We start from the raw sequence: 20937 nt of genomic DNA, 5'->3' as shown, positions 1-20937 counted from the left end.
CCGGCCAATGTTGCGCCGTACCGAAATGTATTTGCGGCAGAAGAAAAAAACACACACACACAGACACATAAACAACCCAAATCATAATTCCAGCGTGCTGGTGGGCAAATCGGGTAAGGCCTCAAAGATAAGTTCTTGCCGTTTGACGAGGGGGGCTTTGGCGTTGCCTTGCGTGACTTTCAGCTGGATACGGTATTTATATGTTGTTTCGAAATGTTGGTGTTTAGGACTTCATTGGGAGGGGTTTGAGGTTGCAAAAAAAAACACGAATAAATAAACAGATGCAAACGCGGACTAAAACAACCTACCGCGAAGAATTATTACTACCGCGACAATGACAAGGCGCACGTTCGTTTCGGGCTGACGTGATATCAGGGGGAATCGATCGGCTCGGTTTGGCTCGAAATTGATTTGTTTTACGATCTGTAAATGTGAGACATAAACACTGGCATGGAATAATGGGGTTTTTTTCCGAGCTGCGAGGTTAATGCGTTCTGAAGATGCGAGCGTAACGTGAAGTCTGATTTTACGCTTTCCAGCCAAACGAACCCATAAACAAAGAGTTGAGATCGTTAGGCAGCTGAGAATTGAAAATGAAAGAAGGGAGTTTTCTTCTATTTCCATAGTTCAATATTTGAAGCGATTTTTCAGAAGCGTATTCTCGTCGGGAATTGATTTGGTAAACCTGGAGTGCTCAGAACGTACAGACTTGATTGTAAAAAGAAACAGGGCTATAAATAACAATAATCCAATGATGTAAACAAAGTAATCATTCCGGATGGCGTGTTTAGTATACAATCTGTCGGACAGCAGCTGTCAGTGCCGTTCAGCTGTCACAAGTTATTCTAACCCCTTTTCAGAGCAATGTAACGAGTGTAAACCTTTCGTTTTGCCGAAAAAAGAAGGTTACTTTGGTTGAAACTCAAAACGTAAAACAACAAGAAAAGATACTACAAAACGCTCCATATCTATGCGCCATGTTTGTTTGCGGAGATTAAGGTTACTGTTACGCTTGCCCTCCTCCTCTCCTCTCATCCTCCATTGCTGGATAACACTCAGCTGCCTGGAGTGATTTCGCACCAACCGCCGGGAATTACACAACGATATGTACGAGCCAGAGAGAGATAGATAGAGAGAGAGAGAGAGAGAGAGAGAGAGAGAGAGAGAGAAAAAAAAGAAAGAAAGATCCGTCACACTGTCGCTAGAAGGCGGGAAGATCGAGGTCATTAAAGAACGCATCAATTATGAAAGATAGAAACGATACGGCAGACGCGGCACAGACACACTGCCTGCACACGCCTGCAGGCCAGTGTCAATATTGTGCCAATACGGGAAGAACACGGCGTGGAAGGAAGCAACACCGAGCACTGGGCTGCTTATCTGGCTCGCTCATCGCTCCATCGGAAGTGTTCTCTGTATCTGGAAGGGAACCGAATCCGGTTCGGCGGCCGGTGCCAATGAGCCCAACCGCTACACACGTGTTTTTGTTCGTCCTTTTTGCAGTGGCGTCCTCCCAATCCCAACCCACGACGTGCTTTCATCGCGTTCCTGTTCCCGTGCTGGTGAGATTTTCACTCTGTGTGTGTGTGTGTGTGTGTGTGTGTGTGTGTGTTTTAAACTTCATCGACCAAAGTTTGCGGCACACGAACTGGTCGCCGTGATCCGCGCGAACTGAGTCAAGGTTGTTTGCGGCAATCGATTGGCACGACTGCGGCCTCTGCTGCGGCAGAACGGTGTCGTGCGGTTTCCCCGACTGAAGGTGACGAAACGGTTTTCGACCCGAGCTGTCTACAAGTCTCTTGGGCACTAAAGGGCCACCGATGGGAACACCGCTGCTTACCGAGCGAGATGCGTTGGCCAGCGAAATCCATCGGCACAGTTCCGGTGATGCCGGGGATGAACCTGCTCGCCCATGTCAGGACATCAAACTCAAAAAACGCACACACACACGCACTTAAAACTTCTTCAAAAACTAACCGTGAGAGCCACGGCCGACTCCACAAACCACCACTGGGTTGAGACTCGTCCGGACTGGGGCACATCACGTGCGCGTGAGCTTTCGCGCGCCAAACACTGTCACCCCGTGCCGGTACACTGCTGGGGGCTCCAGTTCGGCCGACAGTTGCAACCCGATTTGCGGAGCGACGATGTCGGTTAGACTGAGAGCTTTCGGTATGCGCCCCCGCTTGCGGCGAGAGCGAGAACCAACCAAGCCAACCGGTTCGGAAGGAAAATAGAAAGCAAAAAAAAGACGTAAAAACTGCTCGTTCAACGTGTCCAAAAACAAAAAGCTAGTCAAACAGTTTTCCCTCCACGCTGCACGGGGCTGCCACCCATTCATTGGAGGTATAAAAAAAAACAAATCGCTGGCAAACCGAAACCCACCACTCGGGTGCAAGATGTACGGCCCAACGGGAGGCAGGCAGGAGCATTATCGACCAGCAACTACTTGTTGCTACTGCTGCTCGGTGACGCTTTTGTTTTGCAGGTCCGTGCCCACAGTGCAGCGCCACAGCTTACTGCTGCTCCCCGTGCGCAAGGCCAGCATGCACCGGCTGCACAATTAGCTGTGAGTTAAGTAGGCGCGAAAAGTGAAATAGAAATGTGGGGTAATAAGTAAAAACAGGGACCGCTTGCTTTCACCATTTGAGGCATGTCGAGTGTTCTACTGCGCGCTAACTGGAATACTAGAACAGCTCAGTGACTGGAGCTCGATGGTTTGTAATTAGCGCAGTGAGGGAATAGTACACTGCGTAACATGGTTTCAAAAATAGAATTTAGTTGTTTGGAAGAACAGCTTTATGCATGTTTTGTCTAATAATAATAGTAGCGCTCCATGGTTGACAGTCAATTCAAGTCATTTCAATACCATGTGGTCAATCGACACCCAATTGGATTTGAATGTACAGCTGCATGCAGACAGTTTGTGAATGTAGTGCTCGAAACAAACGAAAGAAACTTAAATTGACTGTGATGGTGCTCAGAAGTTCAGTTCAACATCAGTTAAACGAGCAAACAATATGACAACTAATGCAATACCTTCAAAATACAGAACATTACTACATGCAAGTGACCTGTGACCTTCTTTTGTCTATTTTTACAATTAGAGAAGAACAATATCGTATTCAAGAGAGCGTCGCCAAACATACTACGATTACAATCGTTACAGCCCTCCAAATCTAGTAAGGGATACTTTTATTACATCTTGACATTCTGTTCTGTTAGCCGGTGTCGTAGTACAGTCGTCAACTCGTCAAGTCGTCAACTTAACAACATGCCCGTTATGGGTTCAAGCCCCAAATGGACCGTGCAGCAATACGTAGGACTGACTATCCTGCTATGGGGTGATAAATAAGTCACTGAAAGCCAAGCCCACAAGTAGTGGAACAGGCAGGCCTTGACCGACAACGGTTGTTGAGCCAAAAGAAGAAGAAGAAGAGAGACATTCTGTACAAGTTCCAGGATCGGAATGGGTTCAGGATCAGGTTGATCATCGTTATGGGTTGGTGATATTTCGAGGGCAGGTTCAGTATTATTTCCGGGACAATTCTACGTAAGGGAGTAGTTCCAAAACCAGTATGGACTCAGGCTCAGTTTGAGTTTGAGTTGACTTTGAAAGACATGTGGCTTTGAACCTACTAAGGTAAGAAAGGTTTACATAATTACTTATTTGGTACTACCTCTCCATTAAAAAAAAAAACCAAAACAGTAAACAAAAATGTTAGAGTATAATCTCATCAAAGAACGAAACAAGACTTGGAATATTTTACAAGTTTACAAAATTTCCATATTTCCAGATTGATTGTTCTGGCATTGTTATGGCTCTGAAATCAATTATATTACATGCAAATGAAATTACCAAATGTTTTCCGCATATCGGGGTGTACGATCACACGCGAGTTAAAGGAGCATGAAACGAACGTCATCATTACTTCAACACGTGCCAGTTTATTTGCTAACCGTTTTACATACATTAACCAACGTTCTTTGCTATTATCGACCTGTGGGAATAAAGAGGAAGCTCGCGTTTCAGGCTACTGGGGTTTGTATGCAAAGATGCGCTTTTTCTCTTCCACGTTCCTTTTTCTTTACAATACTTAACAGCCGCTCAAAATGTGTGGTATATTTTTCTTACCGTGACTACCTGTTTCGAGTTGAAACCATTGGGCTATGATTTGTTTGGATGGAAACCTGTTTCGGGTTGAATTCGGATACGGCTAGCTTTGAGACGGAGTGCTTTCAATTTTAATTTTGAGCTTTAGCTTCCTAGTGCTGGCTGGCAATTACTGGATCCTTTGAATTGCAATCTTCTGCTAAGCGAACGCTAGCAAATTAGCTTTCATAAATCGTACAGGGGAAGTATACATTTCATTTTTCCGTTGTTTCATCCTGTCACTTTGCAAGCAGCTTCCACTGTTAAGATGGTTCATTGTACGCATTACACACTGTGCTGGCATGCCGGTTGTTTAATGGAGGAATTTCCCTGCGCTTTGCAAGCTCTTGCTTCACCCTGTCAAAACGAGAAGCTTCTCGTACGGCTGGAATATTTGCCCCTACCGCCGGTATACGGCATGTGAAGAATGTTCTACTTACGCGAAATGTCGGCGAATGACGGGCGGGGCGAGCTTTAAACCTCCTTCAACGGCGTCCAGGTGAAGTCGGCCTGGTACGTGTAGTAGACGAGCCAGTAGAGAATGTTGAAAAACGTGAACGACGCCGGGAACAGAACGCGAGCCGCCTGATCGATGAGCGATACGCTGTTGATGTGTCGATTACCGCCACCTGCAAGAGAAAGCGACACCACACCGTTGCGTTATTGATTTTTCGGGACAGCTCAAGCACTGCTACCTCGGGCTGAAGCTTCCCGCTGGCGACGACGTCGGAACTGGTCATCCCCGAGGAAGCACAGCCAGACCTGCTTCCAGGTCGGCTCCTTCGGCGGTTCCGTCTGCGTGGTGCGCTCCATCGTGGACAGGTGGGACGAGGTCGGCTTGAACATGTGCGTCGGGTCGTTGTAAATGGGACAGATCAGGGAGCTGCGGCGCCGGGCAGCGAGCAGCCGCGGTGACTCGATCGCGGCGGCCGTGCTGAGATGCTGCTGCAGCGTCGGCAGGTCGCGTATCTCCTCCACACCCTCCATGTCTTCCCATTCCTCCTCGTCCAGCGGTATCTCACCACTGCCGACCTATACCGGAGACAGGGTTGAGATATTAACACTCTAAAGAGCATGTAAGAGTACCTCGAGAACATCCGGTTACCTTTGTGAAATAGTGCACGCCGGCAAACTCGAGCAGTGTTGCGATACAGTAGAAGAAGCTCATCAGCAGAAACCAGTCGAGAGCGGTGGCGTACCGCACCTTCGGCAGATCGGTGCGCGAGTCCAAACTAATGGTGGACAGCGTCAGCACGGTCGTGATGCCCAGCCCGACCCGATCGCTCGTCGCCTCTCGGTGAATCCAGAACGACACCCACGACAGCACCACGATCAGAATGCACGGCACGTACACCTGTATCAGGAAGTAGCCGGTGTGGCGCTGCAGATTGAACGACACGTGCAGGACGGAGAATTCGCCCTCGCGCCTAATGAACGTGTAGTTCTTCTGCCCGAAGCTCATCAGATCGAACTGGCTGAGCGTCATGCCCGGCACGAAGTTGACCGAGTCCTCATCCTTCCACTGGTACACCAGCTGCTGGCGGGAGTAGGCATAGCTGCCCAGCACCAGCGGACAGGACTGCCGGTCCATCGGAAAACTGCGCAGCTCCATCAGACAGGATGCCTTGATCGTGAGCCGCATCGAGTACAGTATCTCACCATCCTGGCTCAGGCGCAGCAGCTTGTTCGGCACGGTGATCGTGTGCACGTGCGAATGCTTGCCGTTGTAGAAGTACGTGTCCGGGCGCCAGATGCGCTCCAGCATCTTGATACTGAGCGACAGGCTCTTGATCGGACCGCGAAAGCTGAGCCGCTTATCGCGCCAGTACTGTCGAAAGTAGCAATCCATCGAGTAATCCTGCAATAAGAGAGACGTAGTTGAATTGAGACCCGATACTGTCTAGAAGATTTAGTAAGAAACAGTTGTGGCACAACATCATCTCACCATATCGAGTTCGGACACTGGTCCCATGCTTCGTATAAGTATGTTGGTTTGCACTAAGGTAGGTACACCTGCAGGCAAAAAGAGTAGGCACATCGTTAGTAACCCCTTCCAAGAGTCATGTAAAGTACATTCTCAATTTCCCAACATGCGTTTTACCTTGTCCATGCGTTGGAATTTGCGAGTTTTCATACCGCTTCAGCAGATTCTCCAGTATGATCGTAATGTTCTTGCTTAACATATCGTCCACGGCACTGCGACGTTTGAAGCGATCGCTCTTCTCCTGCTCCCCGGGCTCCTCCTCAGTACTGTTGAATGATCGTGCCTGTCGGTGATATACATGCGATGCCACCGGACGCTCCCTTTCGTTCCGTGTTGCTCCGTCAGCCCTTTGCCGTTGGGCACCGTCAGCCGTATCCGCTTCTGCCTCGAGTCCTCGAGGACGTATAGGATCGGTATAGATGTAGTACCGGTTAGAGCCTGTGTGAAGTCCGGCGTCCGGCGATAACGCACGGTACCTAGATGCGGTGTGTTCCCGTGCCGGCTCGTCGCTATCCAGTAAGGTACGTGGAATGGAGCGCTGCTTACTACCAGTGCTGCTCGGCTGTACACCGGCGATGGTGGCAAAATGACGCAGCTTGTGCAGCTCCACCGACAGGCGGTGCTGGTCCGTATCGGTAAGCCGGTTGGGGGCCTGGGAACCGCTGGCCCCAAGCGCTACAAAGGACGGTGCGAGCAGCAGCACTTTGGCTTGGGAGGCGTTCCGATGACTGCCCGGGCCAGTAACGATGGGCTGCAGATGGGTTGCATTATATCCAGTGGCAGGCGTGAACTTCAATAGCTCGATACTGAGGGACATTACGGATTGAGCAGAGGATGAGAATATTAGAACTTGTTCGGGCTGGGAAGAGGGATGCTGATTACCTTGGAACGAGGTAGAAGAATTTGTACTTTTTCCCAACGAGACTTCCTTCACCTTTAATAGATGTGTTTGAGGAAACAATACGTCTCTTGTCCATAGAGCTGTGTTGGTTAAGCGAGCTGGCTGCAGTTTGCTTAGTCAGGGCGAAGAAACTAACGCAGCAAATAATAGTAAATAATAGTTCGAAGCATAGATAAGCAAAAATATTGAATGAGGTAAATCATCCGGCAGCTATATTGTAGTAATGGATAGGGATAATCTAGGACGATTCCAGACTATTCTGGGCAAATCTCAGTCCAGAGTCTGGAAACGAATGCATATGAGTCCTGACGATTTCTGATGAATCGAGATGAGCCAGGACGACTCCCTATAATTCCGGATGACTTCGAACGAGACCAGAAGATTCTGTGTGAGTCGTTCAAAACAAATTCAAATGAGATCGAGGAAGAGTTCAAATGAATTCAGACGACTATTCCAACTACGTCTAGACAATTTCGGATGAGTCCGGATGACTCAAAACGACATTAAACGATTTCAAACGACTCTGGATAGCTTTTCCTGGAATATCCTATATGATTTGAATCCTGATGAATTTCGACAACTCTGGATGAGTCTAGATGACTACAAGTGACTCATCAAGTCCTGAGTCGTCACATGTTCGGATGACTCTCAAATATTCCACACAACTCTCTGCGGCTTTGGCTGTGTGAGTTTGTGTGAGTCCTGATCAATCCAAACGGGCCTGATGCTTTAAAATTGGAGTTTTCAAACCCGTTTCGATGAACCCGTAAACCAGAGTTCAACAGAGTTCTTGGTGCATACTTATCGACACTTATTTGGAAACATTCCTAGCCGTCCAGTCTGGAGGCATCCAGGGTCATTCAAGTTCATAAAACTTTTTTCAGCAATGTTTGACCTGGATTCGTCGAGATTCGTTAGGAACTGTTGGAGTCGAATTAAAACTGGACATTCGGAGTTAGATTCCATTTTTCATTGCCTGATAGGGAAACCATGCTCCTGTTTAAACTTCCCTATCGATATTGATGCATACGTCCGCAGATAAGTACAAAGCTAGGTTAATGCAACGGGAATAGTCTTCATATCTGCGTGATGTCCTGCCGAGTTCATTACGCTGCCTTTTCACGACCTCATTTCGGAACGCGCAATGTGTACGAGCTGTGAGGGTGGCAGACATAGAAGTCACCAACATCCTGTTTTGCGTCTGATGTCCGATGCCCATGCTTCGTTCGCCTGTAGGCAGGTTTAATTTTCTTACGCAACCACACGTACACGAAGAACTTGTTCCCCTTTTTCTGTATCCTGAAACGGTAACCTCTCTCCCCTCTTTTGCTCAACAAATAACCCTCCCTTCCTGCTTGGTGTTCGGTTTTGTCTTTCCGTTGTGCACGGTCTGTACCGTCCGCACGGACACTGTTTCTCTGGTTCCCTGTTCCGGGGTCACTACGGGACACAGTTTAGTGGGCACAGTTAAGTGTTAAGCCTGAGGGATTGAGCCCAGGACAGACGGGGTGGCAGAGAGGGCATTCGGGCGCTCGTTTCGCTTTTGGGTGCAAACTACTAATTGCCGTCTCAACTGCACCACTCGAGGCAGGAACCCACTTAAATGTAATTAGACCAGTTAAACCCGTTACGGGGCCGAGAATGCTTGAGCGTCTCACTCACACTTCATCACGCGTTTGCCGAGAAGGGCGGTATAAATCGGCATTAAAGTGGACAAAAACCTCCCCCTTCGTTTAACGGATGAGAGGGGGTGGTGAGGCGGTCAGGGCTGCACAGTAAATGGACCGATGCAAGGCTTAATAATGGGCAGAAAGGGCACAAGGCAAATTGCAAGTGGATTTAGCACAAAAGGAAGAAAGAAAGCAAAGGACAAGGATGCTGGAGGGAATTGCATAGAGAAAGAGCTACCGTTTGCGTGCAAGCGAGTGAGTGAGAGCAGGAAAGTGAGAGTAAAGAAGAAACACAGTTTAAAAATCGATAAAGAAAGCCTACGCTATTGGGCCAAGTGTCCTTACGGCAGCTTAACCGGAGCGGCACGGTCCGCCAGCGGCACGCGTCCTGTCAAGGTGTGCGCGCGCGGGCCGCAGTGCACTGACAGGCATGTGAGTACGTCAATTATGGCGGGATGGTTTCGGCCGTGGTGTAGATGCACATGCAATTGAACCAAATATTGCAACAATGCCCTGGAAGGGCGCCACGAAGGCACTTGATGGAAATGGATGGAACAATTAAAATATAAATGCTACACGATGTGGACGCCAGCGCTGTAAACACCTTGCACACTGAGCAATTATCACCGTGAAGTACTTAGGCGGTTGGACAATTAGGCGGTGGGATTGGTGCACAGCTGACACAGCTTCAATTTGATTGTTTACCCGATTGGTGTGACCGATTAAGTGCATCCATTATTCGAGTTCGCTTACTAATACTTACGCCGGCAGCAGCACGAAGGCGAGGACGAGCAAACGAACCGCGGCGTGTGCCATGCTGGAACGATGTGAAAAAGGGGGAAAACATTTATGCATGCCTTTCTGAGGATGGCAAGGGAAGGAACAGGCTTGTACTGCACACTTGAACAAATGAATTTCGAGTTGGAATTTGGTTTGGATTTTCATGCACTAGAAATGTTTGCGAGTGTTCGCAGTTGATTGATGGAAATGGCAATGGGCGATCGTTGGCGCTAACTTTGGTCACAATTCTCACTAACCTTGTGCGGCGAAGGACACTGTTTCGCTCGGGACGCTCGCGATCACGGCTGGGGAAGCTCGTGAGACGCGTCGACTACACGCGCCAACTGGACACTGGACGCACCCGTAGCGGCCAGCCAGGACACACGATCACAGCCCAGTGCGTCCTACGCCCCTCGCAGCTGTATGCAGATTCATGCAAATCACGCTTTACGACCGGGCCCGTTCGACCGCAGCTGGGCGAGCACGTGCGTTCTCGCGCCGACCAATTTCAAACTGTGCCCAACGCCCGCCTGTGCCAGACGTTAGCGATACCTTCGTTTGCGCTGCTAACTCCATCCCGCTCAGGCAGGCTCGGCTTGCGTTGGTCGTCTGCTCGCTCGCTCCTTGCTCGCATACACTCACACAAATTCTTCTCTTACATGTGGGGGTGTGGGTGTGTGTATGTGCGGTTTCGTCCACATTGGTTACGGGTGGGAGCGATGCTGGCTGGTTTGTGATCTATTTCCCTTGTCAGCAGTGTTGCCTACAATGGGCACCACCCACCGAAAGCAACCGACTCTTTCCCACGTGAAACCCTTTCTTACCTCCTTCATCTTCCTCACCCCCCTCTCCTTTTCTCACAGGATAAGAGCGATTGCTGTCGCTTTCATTTTTCCAGTGGCGGTTTTTTTTGTGTGTGTTCAGTACACTTGCAATTTCGCAGCAGTTACACACAGCCGTGCAGGTTCCTTGCGTGCTCCCTGCAAACCCTTTCCACAGGGTTACACCATCCGCCTCAGCTTCACCCTCAACTAGAATTCCCTGGTTTGCTTGCTTGCTTCTTCCTTCGCGTTATTTTGGTTTTGTTTTGTGCGCTTTTCTGCAAACCATCCCTTCATCTTTTACACGCTCGCTCGGCGCGCAAAGGCAAAATGGAAGGAAGGGTTGTGTGGGGTAGAACCCCCCACCATCTCCCACTCCCTGATGGGGATACGCCGCCACACAAACATGTCATTCCGCTTGGCAATGCATAATGGCAAAACGAAACATAATAACGTTGGCGAACCGTTTGAACGAGCATTTGCCTCCGTTTTCCTCCATCGCGTCCGCACACCGCAGCCACACACACACACACACCCACCCACCGAAAGACGTACAATAGGACATAGGGAAATCATTTTTCGACCCAAAAAGCGCTTAAATGCACCCACCGAACAAACACCGAACAACAGCAGCAACAGCAAAACGAGGAAATCGTTTCGTCACTCGGTGGCGCGCGTGTTTCTGAAAGGTAAAATGAAGTAATGTCAAAAGGCATACGAGATGATTGGAATCCGAAAATTCAGTCAGCAAAATGTTGCTACCACTGGGCGCGGCGCAAGGGGAAGCGCAGCATTGCGGGGGGGGGGGGGGCAGGAAAAATTGGGCCAAGCGCATTATGCATCGGTGCAATCAAATGGATGCAAATTCGTCACAAATGCGTGCTGGCGAAGGCTGTGGGGGAGGTGGGAAACAAACGAGTATTCCGTATAATCCCCCCCCCCTCCCCGGGTATCCCGGCGGGTGTTGGTAGCGGAGGTCCACCACGGGGGAATGTTCATTATGGAGTTCGTACCAGAGCATGATACAGGATAGTGGAGAAAGAATTGAATCGGACGATGCCCATGCTTCACTGGGTGTATTGTTAGTAGCGTGTACCGGTGCATGCTGTAGCTCAACTATGCTTCGTGGGATTTAAAAGGGCTAAGGGCTGCGATATTACCTTTCCAGCTGATGAAATTTTGTATTTTGAATTCTTCCTACAACGTTGTACTATTTTGTCAGTATAAAAAAAAAACATTAAGTAACTTAAGCGTACAATTTTAAGCCAAAGTAAAGTCCACATTCAGTCCACCTATCCACATGTGTCTTAGGGACAACCTGTGTATCATATTTCAGGTGTAATTAAATAATTTATATTAGTACAAGATGTTTTCTTTTCTTTTACAAAGATTTGCAAAGTCAAATGGCAAAAAATAATTAAACAAAGATACAATTCCAATAAAGCTCATGAAAAGTCGGCTTCAAATCAAGTACAGTCTTCTAGCTCTAGAGTGACAACAAACAATTCTGATACAGTGCTACGTTCAATGATTTCATCTTTCAAAAACATACATTCCTGTCAGTGTTCTTTGCCGTTTTTTATCAAAACTAGCCGTTCTTTCACATTTTCCTGAACATGCTCCCTTGAATTATTCTCTTTCGATGTTTAAATACCCAATTTTTGGGGAAATTGGGTCTAGTAGATCTATATTCAATGATACATTCAGAAAAACGAAAACCAAAATGGTTTTAAACTCCTGCTATTCTGCTAGAAAAAGAAGTTGCAATGTAATCCCCGCCTTCCGTAGCCGTTGCGACCAATTTACCGAGATTGCAATCCATTAGACGATTAAAGGCGCATTAAAACTGAAACCTAAGTCCTAAATCGTCCCCTTTGCGCGCCCAACACAATACCGATCGTGTTGCCCGTGCTGACCATTGTGCTTGGCGGTGGTGGTCGCATTGTCGCCGGTCGGTCCGCAATTCCGGCCCGGTTTCGCATGCACGCTCCTGTGCTGGCTCGGGCAAGAGTGTGCCCTAGTTCGACACAACCTAACGCCTGCATGTATACCTGCCGGTTAGTATGCTAAGATTGCGCCGCTCCATGCCCGCCGCTTCCACCTGCCGGTGGTGGATAATTGCAACATCTCGGCCCCAGCCTCTGCACGCTGGCTGCATTCTTCGCCGGGCTTGAGATTCTTTTGCCCGGCAGAAATGCGCTCCGGAACGCCGTCCTGCAAAGCGCAGAGTGTGGCAGCTTCTTGGCGTGGCCGGGAATGTGCAGCAAACAAGGGACACCTTTGTTGTAACGAAAAACCCGGTTTTGTTATTTCTACTTTTAAGCTGTGGTATGTGTGGGTGTATGTGTGTGTGTGTGTGTGTGTGTGTGTGTTTCTATCCGACCACAAACGGCGCAGATCAAAGCGACTGTGCCACGGAGTGTACTACAGAATTGCATTATGTGTGGAGCAGCAAACGAGCGGAAATTGGTGTCGTTGAGTCGTAGCTCTGTCTTCTAAATGATTGTTTTGCAAGACTGTTGTAGTACATCGCCCTACTGATCTGTTACTACGAGCTTTAGTCCAGAATGCCTTCAAGATTAAGGTATTGTTTCTTGAAATATCTGAAGCTTTGGTAGAAATGTTCGGCAACCATTTGATCCATTAACTAAAGACAGCTGATTGAGGAATTATCATGCTGCTTGAAGCATCCAGCGCGTAGCATACAAAGTCTGTTCAAGACAACCTTCTGGTGCCAGCGTTCAAAGTGTCGCTAAAGGACATTCCAGGCAGAGATAACGTGCGCCGGTAGGACAACACACAAACACACACACACCAGCGATGACAAACGTTGGACCAATAAGGAAACAATATTTCACGCCCATGACGGACTGAACAGCGCCTACCAGCGGAGAAGACGGTAGAGCATTGTGGAAAGTGGATGAATAATTAATTTTAAAATAACGAGAACCCGATCCCTAAAACAAAAAGCCATGACTAAGCAGTGTGCCAGTGCCTTTTGCATCTCACCCTCGCAGTTTCACTTCTATCTTTCTCTCTATTTCTCTCTCTCTCTCTTTCTCTCTCTTTCTCTCTTTCTCTCTATCTCCATCGCTGTCTGTAGAGATCGGGAAGAGGAAAGGCGGAAAGTACACCAGCAAGACTTTGGGATATTGGAAAATAAAGTAAAGCAATAAAACGTGCCGACAGTCGTGCGGAGGCTCAGCAAATACCGTGCGCTTCCGGCACTTCTGGGGGAGGGGGGAATGGGGAGAGAGAGTGAGAGAGAGGGGAAAAGCTAGTTGATAGCAGAACACAACACGCCTGGCTGGTGTGTTTGAACAGCTAAAGCAAAGAAAGCTTGCACCTAGAGAGAATGGGGTATTTGTGGCTTTGGATTCGTGTGCGCCTAATAGTATGCAATACGCGGTTATTATCGTGCTTGTTAAGCATACTTTCGTAATCCCTCGGTTTTAGCTGGATTTTGTGTGTGTGTATTATGGCACAAAATAGTAACATTGCGGTTTACTGGCTTCAGTAAAGAAAAAAATAAGCAAAACCCAGGACTACCCTCTACAAAGCTGACACTTCCGACCGGAATTCGTACGGGTCCGGATGTAGTAGCGGGAAGCTCGCACACACCTTAAGCAAATTACTATCCTCGAGGCAGTGGCAAAGGAAAGCCAAGCAATAACAACAACAAAAAAAGGCTGCCCCACAGTGTGAACAAAAAGGACACGAGAAACTGCTTCAGGCAGCCGTTTTCCGCCTGTCAGTTTGCGACCGCGACCGGGACGGGGTGAAAACAGCGTGGTGGCTCTCGCGTAATCTGTGTGGCGCATGCGAGAACGAGCGCACGGGCTTGTGCGCTTCGCTGTGCGGATGCTGTGGATGGTTGGGGCTTGTGCGACTGGCCCGTCCCGTCGATGGAGCCATCTGTTTCGGATAACGGATGGTTTGCTCTCCGGGATGGTTGGCTCTCGCCGACGCCAGTGCGTCTCGCTCTAGCGGGCCATGCGAACGGAACGGTGCCAGCCGAAAGCCGACAGCAAAATGGGGGAGAACAGAACAGGATCTCAACCACCTGCCCTGGTCGCACCATCTCCCCCCCCCCCTCCCCGTGTACGGAGTCGCTGAAAAGTTCTCTGCCTTTCTTTTCGCCCTTTTGCTATCTGCATAGTCTGCTCCCGCTCGGGCCCGCTCGCGAACGTACCCAGCAGCATCCAAAGCTCCCGAGCGATCCTTGTCATTCCTGTGCCCTGCTATATCTTTGTGTATTGTGCGCTGTGGGAAGGTTGTTGTTGTGGTTGCTGCTGCTGCTGCTGCTGCTGCTGCTACTGCTTGGTCCGTTTCGCTTGCAGGCTCAGCTTCCTCCCATTCAGCGGTGAAGCGCGAGGTACTCCCGAGAACTCCAGCTCAGATACTGTTTCGCGTTATCACACGAGTGATGTGCAGTCGCACGGCGGATGCTGATCACGCACCGAGGGGAACGAACCGAACAACAACAACAAAAATGCTGCTCTGTGCTCTGTGGCCCAGTGTTCATTAGTGCGTGCAGCGTGAGTGGCCGTGCGTCCCACTAGCTTGCAGCCGTTCCTGCGAGCCCACCAGACCGCCGTTCCTGCCAAATAGGTGGCCAAAACCACAACAACAAAAAGAACAACGCTAGCCCAATTGCCCGCCTGCCGTTCGAGTGGTCAGCCAGCCAAGCCCAGCCCAACATCCAACATCCCAGCACACACCGGATGTGCCTCTGCCAAAGCGTCTGCCCGCCCGCTGTGAGTGTTGTTCGCTGCTTCGCTGTAGTTCCTGCGGTTCTGTACGCGTTGCGGTAGCGCTAGAACGAAACTCTTTGTCCTCCCCACGGGACAAGGGTGTTTATGTTGACGCGCGCGCACGATCTGTGTCTGTGAGTGTAGCTCTGTGTGTGTGTATGTGTGTTAAGGTGGTCAAAGTTCGGTCACATATCTGCACAATATAATGGACGTCGGGCCAAAAGTCGGTACAAAGAAGCGCCGTGGTAGCTCCATTTGATGAACTGCGCTCGGACGTCAACTTGCCGCAGCATGTTTACATAATCCTTTACAGTGATTCAATTATGTAATGCATCAATCAACCCTAACAACCAATTCATTACAACATCTCCACATTCCCTCCTTATCACGCACACACACACACACACAGCCATTTGTAAGTGTGACAGTGATTGTCCAAATGACAAGGTTTTGGCACCAAAGTTGATGGGCCAACTAATGTTGTTTTTTTTCTCTCCTTCCGTGGATAAATAAAGCACCCTTCTTCCCAGGGGAGCAGCATACCTCCCGTCTGCCCTACCTTCCCATCCTCCGAAACCCCTGAGATGAAAACGAGCTTGTGTGCATGCATTTGTGTGTGTGTGTGTGTGTGTGTGTGTGCGCGTTTCGTTTCTTTGTGTGAAAGTCACGTCCGCTGATGGTGCTTTATGTCACGCCGCGCGCCTGAATCAATGTCACAAAATCAATGGCTTCGCAGGGTTGACGAGGTTCAAAGCTTTCATAGTAAATCGGGACTAGTAGGGAGCGCCCGATGCGGTTGAAGGTTCTTCCAGAGGTCATGGTTTCCTGCTAGTAACGCGGACCGAGCGTCCTCACTGATAGCTATCAATCAGTTTCAAACGTTGGTAGATTCCATGTAGGTCCACTCCCAGAACAACTTACCTCCAATTTAAGGGGGTGGGTGCAAAAATAGGCTCATCGAACCTGTTGATAATGGGATGTGGAGAATAAATTGAAAGCGGTTTGTTTGCTTCCATATACTATATAAGAAATTCGACCATTGTCTCTCCTTATACGTCGGTCCAGCTACGCTGACGAGTGAATTTCCTTGTGAAGAACCAAACCGGATGACTGCTCCGCGATTCTAGAGATCTACTGCCAACCAGCGATGCACTAACGCGTAAGTTGCTCCCGGTCGGACGAAACCAAAGATCTACGGCAATAGTAATCGATTGTTGTGCCGCCCTCTCCACAATCTCTCCTACAACAGCGTGTCCAGTGGGATGTGGTGAAGATGCCACTGCAGGTGAAGCTCTAGCACGATCACGCTTATGACACCAAACACGTGACGACCAACCAGGTAAGCTTTCTCGGGTCCGCTAGGCAAGGTTTTTTGTGCTGCCATCCTTAGGCACCTGTCTAGGAACTTAATTACACTTGATTAGCACCTTACATGGACATAGGAGTCTTGTTGCTTAACTCCTAAAACTCTTTACTCTTCTTTTCTTCAGGTGTGTGTTCGCGCCGAGCGTGTCTGTATGTGTGGGTGCGTGCGGGTGTTTGTGTGGCTGTATTTGTTTAGTGGATAGGCAACGGATCGGACGGGTTTGGACGCCTCAGAGCTTGGAATTTCAGCAACTAAACCAAAACGAAAAAACAAAAATCAAAAACCTATCACACAGAGACTACTAGCCAACGCTAGCAGGGCAAAACCGGTAGCACCACGCGTCAATCAACCATTCAAACATGTGGCAAATTCTGATACTTTGCTTCCTCAACTCAGTACAACTCAACAATGCGTTGCGAAGGTAGGTGACTTCGAGGCAGGAATGCGCCTAAAGTGATGCTATCCGCATGACAAACGGTGCTTGTTTTGGGGCGTTGGTGTCGGGTGGTGCTTTCTAACGCGGTGGGGCCCGCTCCTCTTTGCAGTGTGCACCAGAGATCGATGGCGGCTGGCCGTCTGGAGAATGTAACACAGACAATATCGCGTATACTGGAGGGTTATGACATTCGACTAAGACCAAACTTTGGTGGTAAGTGAGGTGGAGTTGGGACTCGGCGGGAATACAACTCACACTGACTGTTTGATTGTTTCTCTCGCTCACTCTCTTCAAACAGGGGAACCATTACACGTGGGGATGGACCTCACGATAGCGAGCTTTGATGCAATCTCGGAAGTGAATATGGTAAGTGGCAACTCTCCATACGCAAGAAGCAACCCACCAGACACATTTTTTAATGGTTGCAATCACCGGCAGGATTACACTATCACTATGTACCTAAACCAGTACTGGAAGGACGAGCGGCTGGCATTTAACGCGTTCGCCCTGTGGGGAGACAATCAGAAGGATCAAACCGGCGAGATCATGATAGAGGACGACGGTGCGAACGATGTGATTACGCTGTCGGGCGACTTTGCGGAAAAGATCTGGGTACCGGACACGTTCTTCGCCAACGACAAGAACAGCTTCCTGCACGACGTGACCGAGCGAAACAAGCTGGTCCGGCTGGCGGGTGACGGTGCGGTCACGTACGGCATGCGCTTCACCACGACGCTCGCCTGCATGATGGACCTGCACTACTATCCGCTCGACTCGCAGAACTGCACGGTGGAGATCGAAAGCTGTAAGCGTCAGCGACGCCAGACCTGGCAAGGATGGTCTTATCTGTCTTTCTTTTCTACCTGTTAGATGGCTACACCGTGTCGGACGTGGTGATGTACTGGCGGTCGACACCGATCCGTGGGGTGGAGGAAGCAGAGCTGCCACAGTTCACCATCATCGGTTACGAGACGAACGATCGGAAGGTAAGCAGCTTTGCATCAAGCATCCAACACGGCATTGGCCTAAGAACGCGCTCTACCCTCTGTCCCGGCATCCCGCAGGAAAAGCTAGCCACCGGCATTTACCAGCGACTGTCCCTGTCCTTCAAGCTGCAGCGCAACATCGGCTACTTCGTGTTCCAAACCTATCTGCCCAGCATACTGATCGTGATGCTGTCCTGGGTGTCGTTCTGGATCAACCACGAGGCGACGTCGGCCCGCGTGGCGCTCGGCATCACGACCGTGCTGACGATGACAACCATCAGCACGGGCGTGCGCAGCTCGCTGCCCCGCATCTCCTACGTCAAGGCGATCGACATCTATCTGGTAATGTGCTTCGTGTTCGTGTTTGCCGCACTGCTCGAGTACGCCGCCGTCAACTACACGTACTGGGGGGCGCGCGCCAAGAAGAAGAGCAAAAAGAACAAGGAAGCCGAGCGGAAGGTGTTCGGTAAGCTTCTTATCCTGCGTCTTAGGGCTCTTTTTTTTCGTTTCTATTATTCGGGTTCTGTTGGTGTTGAAATACACAGGTAAAACGGAAAAGACCTCGACCTGCTCGGCCGACGACATCATCGAGCTGCAGGACATCCGCATGAGTCCGATCGCGTCGCTGCGCAACCGCCACTACTCGAACACGATCACCACGACCGACAGTGTCGACTCGGCCAAGTTCCCACCGAGCTTCCGCATCGCCCGTTCGTATGGGTCGAGCACCCGCAGCGGCCTACGGTACCGCAGCTCGAGAGGTAATGTGAGAACTAAGCTGCAAACGCTCTGCTCGAACGCTAACCCGCTCCGTTTGCTTCTCTACCGCAGGCCAGGGCCGACCGAAGATGCTGCACGCGATCAAGCGGGGCGCCTCGGTCATCAAGGCGTCCATACCGAAGATCAAGGACGTGAACGTGATCGACAAGTACTCGCGGGTCATCTTTCCCGTGAGCTTCGCTGCCTTTAACGCCGGCTACTGGATATTCTACGTGCTCGAGTGACCCACAGTCAACTAAGAGCGCAGCAGGCACTTACTAGCAGCAGTAGTAAACCATACGCTCTGTAGACCATTCCGCCTACGACTCTTCCTTCCCTCCCCTCTCCCATTCATCCACCTCCTACCCATGAGAATCAGGCCGATTTATGCACGCTCCGTGCGGGCGATCAAACGACGGAACCGGCAAAGAGCAGACGGATCAGGTCCTCCCTTTTTTGTGTTTTAAAGCCCTTCCTTGCCCCTCCTGCTCCAGTGCACCCCACTCTGCATCTGGCTCTTGCTCGTTCAGCTCAAAATCTTATCTATTCGATGTGCAGGGATCAGCGTATTCGACAACAAAACTAAACCGAACGACTTATATCATTGATGACGACATGGATGGAGAAGGCGTACCAGATGAGTTTCGCGCTTGATTGCCAGCGGGCGATGAGCAACCACACGTGGTATAAGCAAGCAAAAGTGGACATAAAAAACCCACCAAACCCAACAAAAACAACATCAAAACAGTGTAGGCAAAATTAAGGCTTGACGAATTTGTAAAAATAACCACAGATAATCAAAGATGCAGTCATATTATTTTTCCAAAACACACCAACACACAGAAGTAAAGATAATTACACTACAAAGAAAAAAATATAAAAAAGCTTGTCGCGTGTTTTCTCTCTTTTCCTGCTTTCAATGATGTCACATATATTTTGATTTGTTTGTTTTTCTCACATAACATTTTGATAACCATGAGATAGCAACTTCCCAGTCGCGTTTGACTCAATGTCTGGTGCTGTTCTCGTTGCCGTTGCTGTCCTATGCGAAGCGGATATTGCCTCTGCAATCAACGAGCTGAAGTTTTCTATGTGACTGAATGCCTTTCGTATCGTGTCAGGTATCTCTTATTTGGACTAGTACACTAATGAAAATTGTGGTTTTATTGACACCTCATCCATTGTAGAAAAAAATTAACTAACAGACACCTTGCAGGATACTAAGACCTTCACTTGAGCACTTCTACATATCGTGTCGAGATCCAAAAACAATGATTTCTATTACCATAAGGATGGTTTATTTAGCTTCTTCTTCTGCTTCTTCTTCTTCTTCTTCTTCTTCTTCTTCTTCTTCTTCTTCTTCTTCTTCTTCTTCTTCTTCTTCTTCTTCTTCTTCTTCTTCTTCTTCTTCTTCTTCTTCTTCTTCTTCTTCTTCTTCTTCTTCTTCTTCTTCTTCTTTGGCAATATTGATTACCATAACAAGATAGTCAATTCTACGTATGGTACGCACGGTTCATACGGGGCTTGTACCCATGACGGGCATGTTGTTAAGTCGTACGAGTTGACAACTGTACCACGTGACCGGCCCACACATTTAATTTAGCTTGGTGAATTAAATTAAGAAAAATAATATTAATAATAATAATAATGTGTAATAGTGATGGGTAAAAATGGCAAAAATCCCGACTCGACTCCGATCCGACTCCGATAAATTCGGAATCAACTCCGGAAGGTAGATCCGCGCTGCAATATCCGGAGTCGTTCGGAATCGTCCGAAAAGGCCCGGAGTCGTCCGGAGTCGTCGGAGTCGTTCGGAGTCGTTCGGAGTCGCCCGGAGTCGGAGTCGTCCGGAGTTGTTCGGAGTCGTTCGGAGTCATTCGGAGTCGCCCGGAGTCGTTCGGAGTCGCCGTAGTCGTTCGGAGTCGTTCGACTCCAGACGACTCCGGACGACTCCGACTCCGGACGACTCCGACTCCGGACGACTCCGACTCCGGCGACTCCGGACGACTACGGACGACTCCGAACGACTCCGACTCCGGGCGGATCTAGTGATTGCATTTTGCCGGAGTCGGAATCGAACTAACAATAGTCGTAGTCGGATTGGAGTCGTGGGTGCGCTCCATACAGCACATCACTATTGTGTAACTATGACTAGGACTAGGCGTCTCCATCACAAATAAGGAGAGCACACAGACCGCACGAGAATTCAGTCGGAAATGTTTGTCTCCCAACAATTTAAACCACTCCCTTTTCACACTAAAATGATCACTAATTACGTGCAAAATTAACACTAAAAAAATACTGAGCGATAAATCTCAAGTTGTTCT

General features: G+C 49.2%; 2 protein-coding genes across 2 annotated transcripts; one reads left to right on the top strand and one right to left on the bottom strand.

The window, feature by feature from the left end:
- Positions 1–4492: 4492 nt before the first annotated feature.
- LOC121589722 (gamma-aminobutyric acid receptor subunit alpha-6) lies at positions 4493–9979 on the bottom strand. Its single transcript, XM_041908833.1, has 9 exons — positions 9746–9979; positions 9472–9525; positions 7020–7169; positions 6255–6943; positions 6099–6166; positions 5259–6011; positions 4849–5185; positions 4594–4782; positions 4493–4510 (listed from the first exon to the last, which is right to left on the bottom strand). The coding sequence occupies exons 2-8, from the start codon at positions 9522–9524 to the stop codon at positions 4628–4630; spliced, it is 2205 nt and encodes a 734-aa protein (XP_041764767.1). The 5' UTR covers position 9525; positions 9746–9979; the 3' UTR covers positions 4493–4510; positions 4594–4627.
- Positions 9980–14455: 4476 nt separating this feature from the next.
- LOC121589749 (gamma-aminobutyric acid receptor subunit beta-like) lies at positions 14456–19479 on the top strand. The gene is made up of 11 exons (XM_041908865.1): positions 14456–15066; positions 16129–16222; positions 16313–16402; positions 16554–16850; positions 16975–17078; positions 17164–17231; positions 17304–17670; positions 17736–17851; positions 17930–18317; positions 18397–18612; positions 18683–19479. The coding sequence occupies exons 4-11, from the start codon at positions 16789–16791 to the stop codon at positions 18853–18855; spliced, it is 1494 nt and encodes a 497-aa protein (XP_041764799.1). The 5' UTR covers positions 14456–15066; positions 16129–16222; positions 16313–16402; positions 16554–16788; the 3' UTR covers positions 18856–19479.
- The last annotated feature ends 1458 nt before the right edge of the window (positions 19480–20937 follow it).

This window comes from Anopheles merus, chromosome X (genome assembly GCF_017562075.2).
Source record: "Anopheles merus strain MAF chromosome X, AmerM5.1, whole genome shotgun sequence".
Taxonomy (NCBI): domain Eukaryota; kingdom Metazoa; phylum Arthropoda; class Insecta; order Diptera; family Culicidae; genus Anopheles; species Anopheles merus.
This window is presented reverse-complemented; position numbering and strand designations above follow the sequence as displayed.

Bases quoted from the DNA above. Each gene is read 5' to 3' on its own strand.
- LOC121589722 (XM_041908833.1), bottom strand. From the start codon at position 9,524: ATGGCACACGCCGCGGTTCGTTTGCTCGTCCTCGCCTTCGTGCTGCTG. The intron at 6,167-6,254 runs GTAAAACGCATG...TTTTGCCTGCAG, and splicing joins AATTCCAACGCATGGACAAG to GTGTACCTACCTTAGTGCAA. The intron at 4,783-4,848 runs GTAGCAGTGCTT...TTTCTCTTGCAG, and splicing joins GCGGGAAGCTTCAGCCCGAG to GTGGCGGTAATCGACACATC.
- LOC121589749 (XM_041908865.1), top strand. From the start codon at position 16,789: ATGTGGCAAATTCTGATACTTTGCTTCCTCAACTCAGTACAACTCAAC. The intron at 17,232-17,303 runs GTAAGTGGCAAC...AATCACCGGCAG, and splicing joins CAATCTCGGAAGTGAATATG to GATTACACTATCACTATGTA. The intron at 18,318-18,396 runs GTAAGCTTCTTA...TGAAATACACAG, and splicing joins AGCCGAGCGGAAGGTGTTCG to GTAAAACGGAAAAGACCTCG.